Source organism: Colius striatus, chromosome Z (genome assembly GCF_028858725.1).
Source record: "Colius striatus isolate bColStr4 chromosome Z, bColStr4.1.hap1, whole genome shotgun sequence".
NCBI lineage: Eukaryota > Metazoa > Chordata > Aves > Coliiformes > Coliidae > Colius > Colius striatus.
Window position 1 is genome coordinate 84,297,953 of NC_084790.1, and position 14,812 is coordinate 84,312,764.

The 14,812-nt window shown below is 48.3% G+C and overlaps 1 protein-coding gene across 1 annotated transcript in view; it reads left to right on the plus strand.

The window, feature by feature from the left end:
* Positions 1–12,505, plus strand: part of KATNAL2 (katanin catalytic subunit A1 like 2) — a 33,201-nt gene extending 20,696 nt beyond the window's left edge. Inside the window, exons 12-16 of the mRNA XM_062018529.1 lie at positions 111–202; positions 2,502–2,612; positions 10,149–10,311; positions 11,863–11,965; positions 12,278–12,505. Of these exons, the coding sequence (XP_061874513.1) occupies positions 111–202; positions 2,502–2,612; positions 10,149–10,311; positions 11,863–11,965; positions 12,278–12,417 (609 nt within the window). The 3' untranslated portion in view covers positions 12,418–12,505. The remainder of the gene's footprint in view (positions 1–110; positions 203–2,501; positions 2,613–10,148; positions 10,312–11,862; positions 11,966–12,277) is intronic.
* Positions 12,506–14,812: the final 2,307 nt, after the last annotated feature.

The window sequence follows — 14,812 nt, forward strand, 5'->3', positions numbered from 1 at the left end:
TTTCTCCTACAAGTTTGGAATGTGGGTTACTTATCTTCTGTGCCAGTGGCCCTTATGCCTTTTTATGTCAGTTTATCCTTTCTTTCACATATATTCTTCTCTCTAAACAGGTGTTATTTGAGCTTGCCCGGTACCATGCTCCTTCCACCATCTTCTTGGATGAGCTGGAGTCAGTTATGAGTCAAAGAGGCACTGCTTATGGGTAACTGATCAGACTGCTTCCTATGGCTATAGGACAATATTTGTCCCCTTTTTACTGCATCTTTTCAATAGTGTGTGTGTGTGTTCAGGTGCTGACTGACATTTAATTACAGTGTACCTGTCAGGAACAAATCTTAGCTAAATTAAAGACTGAGGCTACTCTAGAAACTCCAAGAGCAGCAGATCTTCCTTTAGAAGGGTGATGGAGATGGGAAAGGGTCTGGAGCATGAGTCTGACAGGCTGGAGGGCCCTGGGGGTGTTCAGATTGGAGAAGAGGAGGCTGAGGGGAGACTTTCTTGCTCTCAGCAACTCCCTGACAAGAGTTTGTGGCCAGGAGAGGTTGGTCTCTGCTTCCAAGCTACAAGGGACAGGACAAGAGGAAACAGCCTCCAGTTGTACCAGGGCAGGTTTAGATTAGAAATGGGGAATGATTTCTTCCCCAAAAATGTTGTCTAGTCCTGTCCCAGGCTGCCCAGGGCAGTGGTGTAGTTCCCATCCTTGGAGGGATCCCAAACCGTGTAGCTGTGGGGCTGAGGGACATGGGTCAGTGGTGGCTGTGGCAGTGCTGGGGGAACAGCTGGACTTGAGGAGCTTAAAGAGCTTTTCCAAATTAAGTGATTCTGTGATTCTGTGTTTCCATGACTGGACCCCTGAAAGACTAGTCCTTGGGTTTTATTGACATTAGAATTCCTTTGAGTGCTAATGGTAATTTCCTTGACTTTCTACTGAGCATTTTTTGTTTGTCTGTGTTGTCAATTTTCGGACCCTCACAGCATGTTACTGTCAGGATGTCCATCAGCTCTGATAGCACTGCTTCATGGGAGCATGGCACACACTGTGGGGGCCTAAAGAGTGGGCTGCAGAGGTGGTTTCATTCACAGCAGATGAGATCAGTGGAGAAGCAAGAGTGAGAGACAAGTTGCGTGAAGATTAGCAAGGGACTGTGAGTCCAGCAAGACTGTGAGGAGGAGGAAGGTACAAGAGTGGGTAACTACTGATGCTGTACTTCAAAATGAAGAGAGTTGCAGTGGAAATAAAAGCAGTGACTCTTTGGACAGACTTAGGCACAGCAGGATAGGATGGAGTGTAGATGGTGGAATGGCATTTTCATCAATGGGGTGGATTCTGATGGCATATTCAGGGCTTCTGGATGCATGAATGTGAGGATGTTATTGCTGCCATCCCTGGTGTAGACAGTTTTTATAGTTACAAACAGATAGAAAAGGTTAGAGGTGAAGAAGAAGCAGGACAAGTATAAAAGTATTGTTATAACCATTAGGAGCCCATGAGAGTGGATTTTACATACTGTAAATTATATGCTCAAAAAGATTTATAAGTAGAAAATGTAAATAGTAAAGATACAACTGGCAATAACTGTCAGTTAAAACTATAAATTAGGGGCCAAACTTTACCTTCATGTGTACTTTTAAAAGCTCTCATTAACATCACTGGATTATGTATTTTAATACAGAGATTTAGCTAAGATAATGTAGTTATTCTTACAAATCCTTATCAAACATTGACTTGGCACCAATGAGTGAGTGCTTTTGGAGAAATAAGCCTTTAAACCTGAACTGTAGCTCTTAACGCTCTAAGGCCTTGATGTTTTCCCTGGGTTTGATCCAGGAGTTACCAAGACTTCACAACTGGGGACCAGGAGTTCAAATTGGTTTTCCTGCAAATTGGGTTACGTGGATCAGGGCCAGAATTCATGGCACTTTGCTTAAGTTCTTTTCCTTCTTCTCCTTGAGGCATTTTCTGTGTGGTCTGTGCCCTGTTTTTAAATACATTTCCATTTGGCATATTCTTCTGCCTGCTTCTGGTAGAACATGATGTGAAATACTGAGTTCAGTAGTAGGTGTAACTGCTTGTGGCCTTCACATTCACCTACAGACAAAGGCCAGCAGCTGCCCTGAATAGGTAGGTGTGTCAGTTACTTAATGCAATTGTCACGTTATGAAAATTCTCCTGCACAGATGGATCAAAGCCTTGGCTGTTTCCCAGCAAACATCAATGTTACATGGAGATTAATATGAAGGGGGAAAAAAAAAAACCCAGATATTTTCTTTGGGTTCAGTAATAGTGAATTCTCCTCACTTTAATGCACCGAGAAGAGTCCATTTAAGTAATCATTAAAAAGCTCGATTTTTAATGCTTAGATGTTAGCTAATGGAGCTTAATCATGCTTTGAACTGGGGCAAACCTGTGAGAAGGGCTCAGTTGCTGTGAGTGACACTGTATAAATAAAGATGATTACTTTAATGCCCTGAGAGAATAATGTTTCTCTGAATCTTGGTAGTGGTGAACACGAAGGAAGTCGGCGGATGAAAACAGAATTACTGGTGCAGATGGATGGCTTGGCCCGATCTGATGATCTTGTATTTGTTTTAGCAGCTTCCAATCTGCCATGGTAAGAGATCCAGAGAGTACATTTTGAATACATTTGCATGAGCTTCTAAGCACAGATAAAGATTTTATTTAGACTTTTGCAGAAAAAGCCTTGATATTTGGTTAAAGCATTTAAAGATTAATTTGGAGCTTTTACTTTTAAACTCTATAGTTCTTGCTATTTGTGCCACATGAGAATAATCTGTAATAAAGGCAGCATATGCTGGCCCACCAGCTGCTAATATTTAAAATGGAATATTTGACTTTATGGGCAAGTTATTTACTATGTTTAAGCTAAGAAGGGTTTCAGCCTGGAACTGTAAGGTGCTTAAAACATCCAGTGCTTAGAAGGACACTCCATAAATAGAAATGTTGGATTTTGTTGGTATCAATGTGACTTTTAAAAGTTGAGGGACAAAATTCTTCATTTTCTTTAACACAATTTGGACTAGAAGAATGAGTGATTGGAACTAGGACACTTCATCTTTGGTTCTCCAGAGAGGTAGGATTTGGCTTGAGAACAGGAGAGACAGGAGAGGATGGGGTAGGGAGGTAAAATTTGTAGTGTAACAGCTGAAGTGCTTGGTGAAGGGGTCCAACAGACAGCAGAAAATGGCCAGCTCATGTGCCCTCCTTGACTAGCATCTGCCATGGCCACTGACAGACCCAGCACCATCATCTGACTTGATCACTGGTTTGAGCTACTGTGATATATGTTTTCTGTTAACACAAACCATTATCAAATGCTTCCGAGTAGAACATGAGAACACTGGCTGTTGGTTAAGCACAGCTGTTTTGAACAGTTTTATCTGTAGCTCACTGATCATGTTCCAGAGTAGAAGCCAATGCCTGCACAGAGTTTTGAAGCACGTGACTTGGTTTTGAAGTTAATTGTCATAGGTTTGGAAGTAGTGTGGATTTCTGCCTGCCCTGAGATTCATAGAATCACAGAATGGTAGGGGTTGGAAGGGACCTTTAGAGATCATCCAGTCCAACCCCCCTGCAGAAGCAGGGTCACCTGGATCAGATCACACAGGAACGTGTCCAGGTGGGTGTTGAAGACCTCCAGAGAGGAGCCTCTACAACCCCTCTGGGCAGCTGGGCCAGGGCTCCCTCACCTCACACTGAAACAGTTTTTCCTCATGTTTAAATGGAACTTCTAGTGCTCCTTGTATCCCTGGGCTATAGATCCATGAAACCTTCAGTAGAACATCTTTTCCTTCTGAGAAAGATGTCCATTGAAGCAGAGAGGAGAACCTCAGGCTGTGGATATTGGCTATTTGGTGACGGACAGTCTCAGATGCAGATGTCTGAAAAAAAAATGAGACATTCTTATGCATAACAAGGGGTTTTTTTCTTCTTTTCTCTGAAGTACACAGGAAGCAGAGAAATACAAGGTGTCTGCCTCGGAGTACACTGAATGCCTAATGTTTTTCCATTCTGCTGATCATCAGGTCTTTCTTGGTATCTCTGTCTCTAAAGGCACGTGGACCTAAGTGGGGCCATTCACTTCTGACACACAGAGGTGCTCAAGCTAGGAATCTGAAAAGGAGACAGCGGTTTGGTTTCCTGGGAAGTTCAAACCATGGTCTGAGAAATACCTGGTGGAGCCCACTAGCAGGTGTTGCTGCAGAGGCTGAAGTTTGTGCCCCTGGGAAGAGACCCACTCTGCCTCCCTCTGCAAGCCTGTCTTTCCCTCTACTTTTTCTTTTCTAATGCTAAATCATCTGTTCCGAAAACAATCAAGGAAAGATGTTTCTGAGAGCCACAAGACAGACATCTTGCCTGCTCAAATTTGAGAGCCAAAGTGGCAAAATATTCAGAGAATCATAGAACGGGATTTTAGGATCATTTAGGCTGGAAAAGACCTTCAAGGCTCTTTCCTCTTGTCTTGTCACTTGTAGCTCAGGAGCAGAAACCAAATCCACCCCTGGCCACAACCTCCTGTCAGGGAGTGTCAGAGAGTGCTCCTGTCTCCCCTCAGGCCCCAGGTTCAACACCCTCATTCCCTCAGCCCCTCCCCAGCCCCTTGTGCTCCAGCCCCTTCCCCAGCTCTGTGCCCGGCTCTGGCCACGCTGCAGCCCCTCAGTGTCCCTGTGGCAGTGAGTGAGGGGCCCAGCACTGACACAGCCCTGGAGCTGCAGCCTCACCAGAGCCCAGCACAGAGGCACAATCCCTGCCCTGCTCCTGCTGCCACCCCAGTGCTGATACAAGCCAGGCTGCCCTTGGCCTTCTTACCCACCTGGGCACGCTGCTGGCTCCTGTTCAGCCACTGGCACCAACTCCCCCAGGCCCTTTCCCTGCAGCAGCTTTCCACCCCCTCTGCCCCAGCCTCTTTGCCTGGGCTTGGTGTGGCCCAAGGGCAGGACTCAGCACTGAGTGTGCCTGCTGCAGAGGATGTGCTTTAGAAGTAGCTGTGGTTGTGTGTGAAAAGATGTTTTAGGGAGATGGAAAGCTGGTGACACACATCATCACTGATAGTCACAGCCTCCAGCAATTTGTGAGTATCTGCTTCCAGAGATGTTGGAGGGGTTTGAATCGTAGAATCACAGAATTGTTTCAGTTGGAAAAGCCCTTTCAGCTCCTCAAGTCCAGCCATTCCCCCAGCACTGCCACAGCCACCACTAACCCATGTCCCTCAGCCCCACAGCTACAGGGCTTTGGGATCCCTCCAGGGATGGGGACTGCACCACTGCCCTGGGCAGCCTGGGACAGCGCTGGACAGCCCTTGGGGGAAGAAATTGTTCCTCAGTTCCAATCTAAACCTGCCCTGATGCAACTTGAGGCCATTTCCACTTGTCTTTGTAGCTTGGGAGTAGAGAATGACCCCATCCTGGCCACAACCTTCTGTCAGGGAGTTGCCAAGAGCAAGATCTCCCCTTAGCCTCCTCTCGCCCAGGCTGAACAGCCCCTGGGCCCTCAGCTGCTCCCCAGCAGACTTGTGCCCTGAGGTCACAGCCCTGTGCTCCTGCAAACATCTAATGTTAAGCTGGATTTCAAGAGATTTGTTTAACTTGGATATTTATTGATCATGAAAAAAATGAGTATCAAACTGCTTTTAGATGAATGAAAAGAAGCCTAAACAAAGCTCTTTGTGCTGTGCTAAGCTGCACTGCAGCCATCGATCTTCCTCTTCAGCCAGTGCTGGCTGCTGGTCAGCCTCCTCTGTTGAGAAATTACTTGTTGAGAAAAAACCCTCATTAGAGAAGAAATAATGTAATCCTTAACCATGTAGTGAATGTTTCCCAGTGTGTTAGTGCGTGTAATTCAACTCAGTGAGGTTGCAGATGACATGAAGCTGGGTGGGGGTGTTGATGTGCATGAGGGCAGGATGGCTCTACAGCGGGATGTGCCCAGGCTGGACTGAGGGGCTGAGGGCAACAGGAGGAGGCTCAACACAGCTGAGTGCTGGGTCCTTCCCTTGTTCCACACCAAGCCCAGGCCCTGCTCCAGGCTGGGGCAGAGGGGCTGGAAAGCTGCTGGAGGGAAAGGGCCTGGGGGCTGAACATAAGCCAGTAGCGTGGCCAGGGGGGCAAGAAGGCCAAGGGCAGCCTGGCTTGTGGCAGCACTGGTGTGGCAGCAGGAGCAGGGCAGGGATTGTCCCCCTGTACTGGGCCCTGGTGAGGCTGCAGCTCCAGGGCTGTGCTCAGTGCTGGGCCCCTCACTCACTGCCACAGGGACACTGAGGGGCTGCAGCGTGGCCAGAGCCGGGCACAGAGCTGGGGAAGGGGCTGGAGCACAAGGGGCTGGGGAGGGGCTGAGGGAATGGGGATGTTCAGCCTGGAGAAAAGGAGGCTGAGGGGAGACATGAATCCTGCTGGCAGTTCCCTGACAGGAGGTTGTGGCCAGGGGTGGATTTGGTTTCTGCTCCTGAGCTACAAGCAACAGAATGAGAAAGAAGAAATGACCTCAAGTTGCACCAGGGCAGGTTTAGATTGGAGATGGGGAACAGTTTCTTCCCCTAAGGGCTGCCCAGGGCAGTGGTGCAGTCCCCATCCCTGGAGGGATCCCAAAGCCCTGTAGCTATGGGGCTGTGACATGGGTCAGTGGTGGCTGTGGCAGTGCTGGGGGAATGGTTGGACTTGAGGAGCTTAAAGGGCTTTTTGAACTGATACGATCATGTGGATCCACTACAGTGCTGCTTTCTTCCCCTTCCCTGCCCTCAAGGTGGGTGAAGTTTGGTGCAGGCTGATACTGCCCTGTTCTGTGTGAGCTGAGTCTGTCGCAGCTGTGAGTGTTTGGCTGAGTTCCAGAAGAGATGGGCTCTGAAGTGCAGATGGGATCTGGGATTGCCCTGTAGTGAGCCCTTTGCTCTCAGCAGTGCAGGGTGCATACAGCAGAGGACTGTGAGGATGGAGAACAGAGGATGGTGTGGGGAAGCTCTAAGAAGAGCAGGAGAAGATTTGGAACAAGAATAAGCCCTGAGGTTGTGGGAGCTCTTCCCCAGGAGGAGATGAGGCAGGAAGGATGAGAAGCTCCCTTGTTCTTGGTGCCTTTCCTCCAGAGCACTGCGGTGATGATGGCACCTGGCAGGGGTTGGTTATGGACCAGGCAGCTGTTTCTGGGTTCACTTCAGGAGCTATGGGGGTCTCTCAGTTTCTACCTAAACTGGTTCTAACCCTTCCTCCTCTGGAAAATGAGAACAGGCACCTTGTTCATCTTCAGGAAATTTGGGAGTGACACCATAGCACGAGGCCTTGTGATGTCAACCTGGAGGAGCTCCAAGAAGTCACTCACTTTTATAGGTTCCATGACAGCTTTGTGTGCCTTTTTGTGAGCATTTATTTCTTAATGCTTTTATTGGCCATTATTTCAGAGAATATTTTGGTTGGCTCGATGTTTATTGTTCTATTGTGATTAATGCCACTTAACCTTGGGTTTGATCACTGACCAAACAATTCATCCAACAACCTAAATACTTAAGATAACAAAAACATTGTGTCTTTATTTTCCTCTTTAGCCAACAAGTAGGGTCACTGCAACCTTTCTGGGTAAAAAAGAGCAACTCCTGTCTATCAATGGACTTACAGAACACAGATAGGAAGCTCCTGAGGCTGTCATCTTGGGGGACATTCCACGGGTGCTCTGAAGCAGGAGTAGTGGTGGAAAACAGCATCATTTAGAGGATTTGTAGAGGCTCTGGCTGTGATTGTCCTTTCCCTTCAGGAGTGGTTTGTTTAAAGTACCTGCATGGGCACCTCTAAAACCCTGAGGACTTTTGCTCTGTCTGTGTAGAGAACAGTAATATGAGTAAATAACAGCCAAGGGGTTGGTAAGCCAGACAGTAATGATTTTCAGCCAAGCAAAACAATTTTAAGGAGAAGTTGAGCTGAGAAATACATTTGTAAGGAGAGTGGAGACTAGAATGGTTGTCTGGTCTGAGTGGGACCCAGTGAGAGATGCATTACACTGAATATTGGAGAGCATCTTAGCCTAAAAGTATCAGCAGTAATATCAGCATAGCAACAGCCATTGATTAGCAAACCCTGGTATTTCCTTCTGAGACCTTGATCAGAAGCACTGGGTTGGATCTGATTCTGAGTGAATTCAATCAAAGGTCTTTTCCAGCCTAAATGATTCTGTGAGTTCCTGTTGTCCTCGGGGCTGCTGTTGATCTGCTTTTCCAGTCTTCGCTTTCCTTGCCCTTGGCTCAGCACACATGCAACAAGCTTCTCCTGAACAGAAGCCCTTTCTGGGGAGAGACATTTCTGCTCCCACTGAGCTGGGCCAGGCATGCTGAGTCTGTGGAAGCCATTTGGGAGCCTATTTTTGGTATTCTCTATCATGTGCTGTGCCAGTAGAAAACATTTGCTACTAAAAAACAGACAAGTCAGCAAAGGTGACAGCAACAGCTCTATTGGTTTGCTACAGATCTGTCTCGAGCTGGCTTTGAGCTCCTTGTAAAGTGATGAGGAGCTGAATCCATCCAAGAATCCTTGCTTGCATGCTGACTTTACTGGTAAAAGTTTCCCTCAGGGAAAGGCAGGGGCAGGGTTACTGGAGTGTCCCTGCAGTCCCAGTCTGCAGTGGGCAGGAGTACTTCAGCAGTGGGCTCCTGCTGAGGCAGCAAGGGTGGCAACGCTTCCCTCTGATGTTTCCCTCTGATGAGAGTTTCTCAAAAGATGTGAGGACTACATTTTAAACAGAAGTAACAAGCTGTGACAGAATGAGGCCTGTAGAGAAGGTTTGTACAGCACTTGGAAGGATCATTGTTCTCTTCTTCCAAGCTGCAAGTGACAAGGAACAAGAGGAAATGGGCTCAAGTTGCCCCAGAGCAGGTTTAGATTGGAGATGGGGAACAATTTCTTCCCCCAAGGGCTGTCCATCCCTGTCCCAGGCTGCCCAGGGCAGTGGTGCAGTCCCCATCCCTGGCTGGATCCCAAAGCCCTGTAGCTATGGGGCTGAGGGTTAGTGGTGGCTGTGGCAGTGCTGGGGGAATGGTTGGACTCGTGGAGCTTAAAGGGCTTTTCCAACCCCAACCATTCTGTGGTTTTATAGTAGCTCAGAGCAGCTCCTGGAAGGCTCTGGAAACTTATGAGTAAGTAAATATTTTGCAGCAGATGTTTATTCTTGAAAATTATACGGATGGCTGGGGTACCTGTGGGTCATTCCCATTACAAATGGGATGAGGGATGAACTGCAGTAGGAGCTGGTGTTCAGTTTTCTGGTTGCACAACTGTCAGATGCCAACACCTGAAAGGCACCTGAGGGGTGGAAAAAGCAGACGAAGATTTGGTGTTTGGAGGACAGAGGAGCTGGTGTGCAGGGAGATGGAACACGGCACTGGCAAGAAAGACTAGTTCTAGATGGTGACGAAATGCAACAAGGATGGAAGAGAAACACCCATTTTTCTTTCAAGCTTCGTTTGTGCAGCACAGACAAGCAGAAATGAAGAGTGATGATAATCTTTTGTATTTTACCTCTTTCCATTTTTCTCTCTTTTTAGGAAAAACACCTTCATGGGGGAGTTGTTGACAGCAGCATGGGGTTTGGCTCACTCACACGTTTATCCAGCCTGTCCACCCTTGACATGCTCCTTCTAGAAGGATGTTTTCCTTTGTGGCTGTGTAACTTAAAATTTGCACTGCAGGAACAGTCTCAAAACAAGGTCCTTCCACCATAAACCTGGCAGTTGCATGCAGGACCTTCATTCTGTGTTTTGTATCTACTAAACACCCCTTACAATGTAGCAATTGATTAGTCCTGACAGAGCCCCAGACAATTTGCAGTGTCTCCTTAATTGCAAAGGGAGAAAGAGCAGCCAGGTTCTTGCTGATGAGACACTGCTGCAGAGGAGTGCCAGGGCCAAGGAAGACAACTACAGTAGCTCCTGATTGTTATTGTTTAACCTCATTGTGACAATCCAGCCTATTGCCAACAGGAACATACTGCATAATCAATCCTTTATGGTTTGGGGTTGTTGGTTTTTTTTGAAACTAGGTTGACACAGTTACAGGTGGGGCAGGAAAACGTCAGCCCCTGCAGTCAGGAGCTCCGAGCTGTGTCTCTGCAGTAAGGAGGATGAGCTGAGGTGATTCCTTTCTCGCTTTGCACGCAGGGAGCTGGATTCTGCCATGCTGCGGCGCTTGGAAAAGAGGATTCTGGTCGACCTCCCAAGTCAAGAGGCACGACGGGCCATGATCCAGCACTGGCTGCCCCCGCTGGGCAACACGGGAGGAGTGGAGCTGAGGACAGATCTGGACTACAGCCTGCTGGGCCAGGTGGGACAGCAGTGCAGCAGGGACAGGGCCCAGGCTCTGCCACAGGCCTGGGGGTGGGAACCATCATTCATCACCCACAGTGGTGGTGGTGTGTTGTGGCAGGAGAGGTCCAGGGGCCTGGGACAACAGCTCTGTGTGCACCAGTTGTGACAGAGAGAGCTGAGGGAAGGACCTCAGCTCAGTTTGAGGCTCCAGTCAAAGAAGGAGCAGCCAGACATGGGGCTGAGCATCCCACAGGCATGTGCTTGGTTGTGGAAATCGCTGGTTTCACACAGCTCTGCCTGCAAAATGCTATGTTCTGATCCACTCTGTTGGGCCAGCTTTTCAGCCTTAAATACAGGGAGACTTCCAGCAACAGTGGCTGTTATGACTCCTCTCACCAAGCTGGGAGCATTTCCAATTCATCAGTGTAATGAACGGTTAATTGTGTAGGGAAGGTTTGCTGTGGAGAAAAGAGCATTTAGACAGTGAAGAGATTCATGGATAACCAGGCTTTCTTCATTTAGCCCTTTATCACATCCTGAATTCCTTGAGAATTCTTACAGGTTCCTCAGTCCTTTTAATGTCTGTGCCAATCATTGTTTATGACACTACTGCTCAGGTTTTGTTTCATAGATCATAATGGGGAAATATAGTTTTTTGTTAACAGGAAATTGTTGTGGGAACAAACATAGAAATGTGGGTTTAATTTGACCTATAGAAGGAAAAGGCCCAGTATTTTCCTTGCTCCTACAAAGTACTGTGGGAAAAAAACCCAAAAGAACAAAGAACAAAGCAAAAGAACAAGCAACATGACATTGAGGGGAGGGTACACATTAATATCCATCTGTGTGTGTCTCTGTAAAGAGACACAGAAATAGACTTGAGATAGAAAGAGATTTTACAAATACTGTATAAATATAGAATTGTTGAGGTTTGAAGAGAGCTTGGAGAGGTTGGAAGAGACCACCCGTTCCCCCAGCACTGCCACAGCCACCACTAACCCAAGTCCCTCAGCCCCACAGCTACATGGCTCTGGGATCCCTCCAGGGACAGGGACTGAAGCCAGGCTGCTCTTGGCCTTCTTGCCCACCTGGGCATGCTGCTGGTTCATGTTCAGCCACTGGCACCAACCCCCCAGGCCCTTTCCCTCCAGCAGCTTTCCAGCCCCTCTGCCCCAGCCTGGAGTGGAGCCTGGGCTTGGTGTGGCACAAGTGCAAAACCTGACAATGAGCCATGTTGAACCTCATCCCATCGCCCTCAGCACATTGCTCCAGCCTGTCCAGGGCCCTCTGAAGACCTTTCCTGCCCTCATGCAGATCAACATTCCTGCGCAGCTTGATGTCACCTGAAAACTGACTCAATCCCCTCATCCAGATCACTGATGAAGCTGTTAAACAGAACAGGCCCCAGCACTGAGCCCAGGGAAACACCACTTGGATTTAACTCCATTCCCCACCACTGTCAGGGCTCACTCGTCCTACCCAGCACAGGTATTTCTGCTTGTGAGCATCCTTCCTGCTGGGCTGTACGCCCTGTGAGCTGTTCCGTATCGCTCTGATCCCCTCACAGGCGACAGACGGGTACTCTGGCTCAGACATCAAGCTCGTGTGCAAGGAAGCAGCCATGAGGCCGGTGAGGAAAATCTTCGACGCACTCGAAAATCATCAGCCAGGTACCAGAGCATCTGAGGGGAGCTGGGAAATGCTGATCTGCTCTTGTTGCTCCAGAAATGAACCCCAGCAGGTGGAGCTGTCAGCTGCTCAGCAGAGTTTTAAACTCTGCATTTCTAACACATCCACCTGAACTCGGTTTCCTGAAAACCAGGCATTTTTCTGCCAAAGCTGTCAGCATCTGTGCACCAGCAGGAATTATTCCTTACTCATCAAAACTCACCTGCTCTTCCCATGTTAAGTGTTGCATTTGGCAAGATTGTTGAGTTGTTTTGGTCACAAGAACAGTGTTTAAACAATTCTCTTCTCTTTAGGCAACAGTAAGTTCCCTGTGATGAGATTAGACATGATCACAACAGCAGATTTCCTCGATGTGATTGCCCACACCAAACCCTCAGCGAAGAATCTCAGCCAGAAGTACTCAGCGTGGCAGAGAGAGTTTGAGTCTGTGTGAAAAGGAAAACTCCAGAAGACTGAAAACTTGGCACTGTTCTGCTATCCAAAATGACACTGTCCTGCCTCTCAGGGATGGAATGGGCTCAGGGAAGGAGGTGCTGCCGTTTCCAGGAGAGAAAATGGAGTGAGAAACATCAGGGGAGAAATCTTCCCTCTCAGAATGCAGCGGTGGAGGGCAGGGGTTAGTTGGGTGTGTTTTACTCGCCATTCCTAATGGCCATTAAAGAAACTCTCAACAAACAATTTAATGGTAGTTGCTATGTAATGAAAACTCCAGCCTTAATTTTACATAGAGAGAGACAGAGATCACTTCCTCGTCAGTCTTTGTTCCCTACGGTTGTTTACAAGTCGGGGGTAGGAAGGATGGAGCGGAAAACTTAAGAATAGTTAGATAATTAGTGATAATTCACACACCAGGACAGGCTGGGGGTTGAACTGCTGGAGAGCAGCTCTGCAGAGAGAGACCTGGGAGTGCTGGTTGATAATAAACTAAATATGAGCCAGCAACGTGCCCTCGTGGGCAAGAAGCCAATGGCATCCTGGGGGCATCAAGAAGAGTGTGGGCAGCAGGTCAAGGGAGGTTCTTCTCCCCCTCTACTCTGCCCTGCTGAGGCCTCATCTGGAGTCCTGTGTCCAGTTCTGGGCTCCCCAGCTCAAGAGGGACAGGGAACTGCTGCAGAGAGGCCAGCGCTGGGCCACCAAGATGATCAGGGGACTGGAACATCTTTCATATGAGGAAAGGCTGCGGGAACTGGGGCTGTTTAGTCTGGAGAAGAGGAGACTGAGGGGGGATCTTATTAACATTTATAAATATCTAAAGGGTGGGTGTCAGGAGGTTGGGACATCCCTTTTTTCTGTAGTAGCCAGCAACAGGGCAAGGGGTGATGGGATGAAGCTGGAACACAAAAAGTTCCACTTAAATATAAGATAAAGCTCTTTCACTGTTCAGGTGAGGGAGCCCTGGCCCAGGCTGCCCAGAGGGGTTGTGGAGGCTCCTTCCTTGGAGGTCTTCAAGACCCACCTGGACATGTTCCTATGCAACCTGATCTAGGTGAGACCTGCTTCTGCAGGGGAGTTGGACTAGATGATCTCTAAAGGTCCCTTCCAACCCCTACCATTCTGTGATTCTATGAATTCTTCCTTGTGGAGACTCACTGGAGCATCACAACCAGCACAGCTTTACCAGCACCCTTTTTTAATGGTCTACTTGCAGGAAATTCAGGATCTTAGCAGTGTCTTGTAAATTTGGTTGTCTGTCATTCTTCTCAGCCGAGATCAAAGCCTTTACTGTGCCAAACATATTCCTTCCCAGGTGGTCTGGGATATGTCCAATGTGGAAAAAACAAGGAGTTAGAGGAACTCTAGCAAAGGAGCAGATTTAGGCTAATCTAACTAGAAAATGGATCAGTGGTTACCCACTGGTTTGCAGCCAGACAGAAACAGCCACCAATTTGTCAGTGCTGGCAGTGCAGAGCTGAACACAAGCCAAGGTGGAGACTCTGCTGCTTCAAGACATGCCCAGGTGACCAGACAGGACCACCCCGTGCCCTGCAGCCTTTCCATGAGAAACTGACACTTTTCCAGGCTCCTGGGTCTCACTGCTGCCCCTCTCATCCTCCCTCTTGCTTAGCCAGTTTCCTCCCTTCTGTGCTGCTGCTTGTCCAAGTCCCCTGGTCTCAGGTGCTTCCCAGCACATTCCAGGCCCTTTGAAGCACCAACAGCTCTCTTTGTTCTGTTACTCACATGGTCCCAAGGCTTTATGGGCAATGTCTTCACACCATTTTGCTTACAGATCTCGTCTGCTGAACCTGACTCTGAGCTGAAAGCCCCCCTGACGTACCAAGAGAAACCAGCACAGGTTCAGAACCGTTGGCATCAACAGTAGATGGGGTATTTTGTTCAAAACTGTAGGTTAGAATTGACAAGGGCACACAAACAGTATGTAAAATGGGGTTTGTTCCTGGAGGGTTACTGTTTCATAGAGTCATAGAATGGTTTGGGTTGGAAGGGTTCATCTACCCCAACCCCGTTGCCATGGGCAGGGACACCTTCAACTAGGCCAGGTTACTCAAAGTCTCATCCAGCCAGGGATGGAACACTGACTGCCCCTGTGGGCAAGCTGTGCCAGGGCCTCACCATCCTCTCAGGGAAGAATTTCTTCCAACTACCTCATCTAAATCTCCTCTCTGTCAGTTTGGAGCTCTCACCCCTTGTCCTGTCACTCCAGGCCCTTGTAAAACGTCCCTCTACAGCTTCCTTGTCAGCCCCTTTACGGATCGGAGGCTGCTCTAAGGTTTCCTCAGAGCCTTCTCTTCTCCAGGCTGGAGCCCCCCAAATCTCTCAGACTGTCCTCACAGCAGAGGGGCTCCAGCCCTTGAAGAGGTTTCTACTGC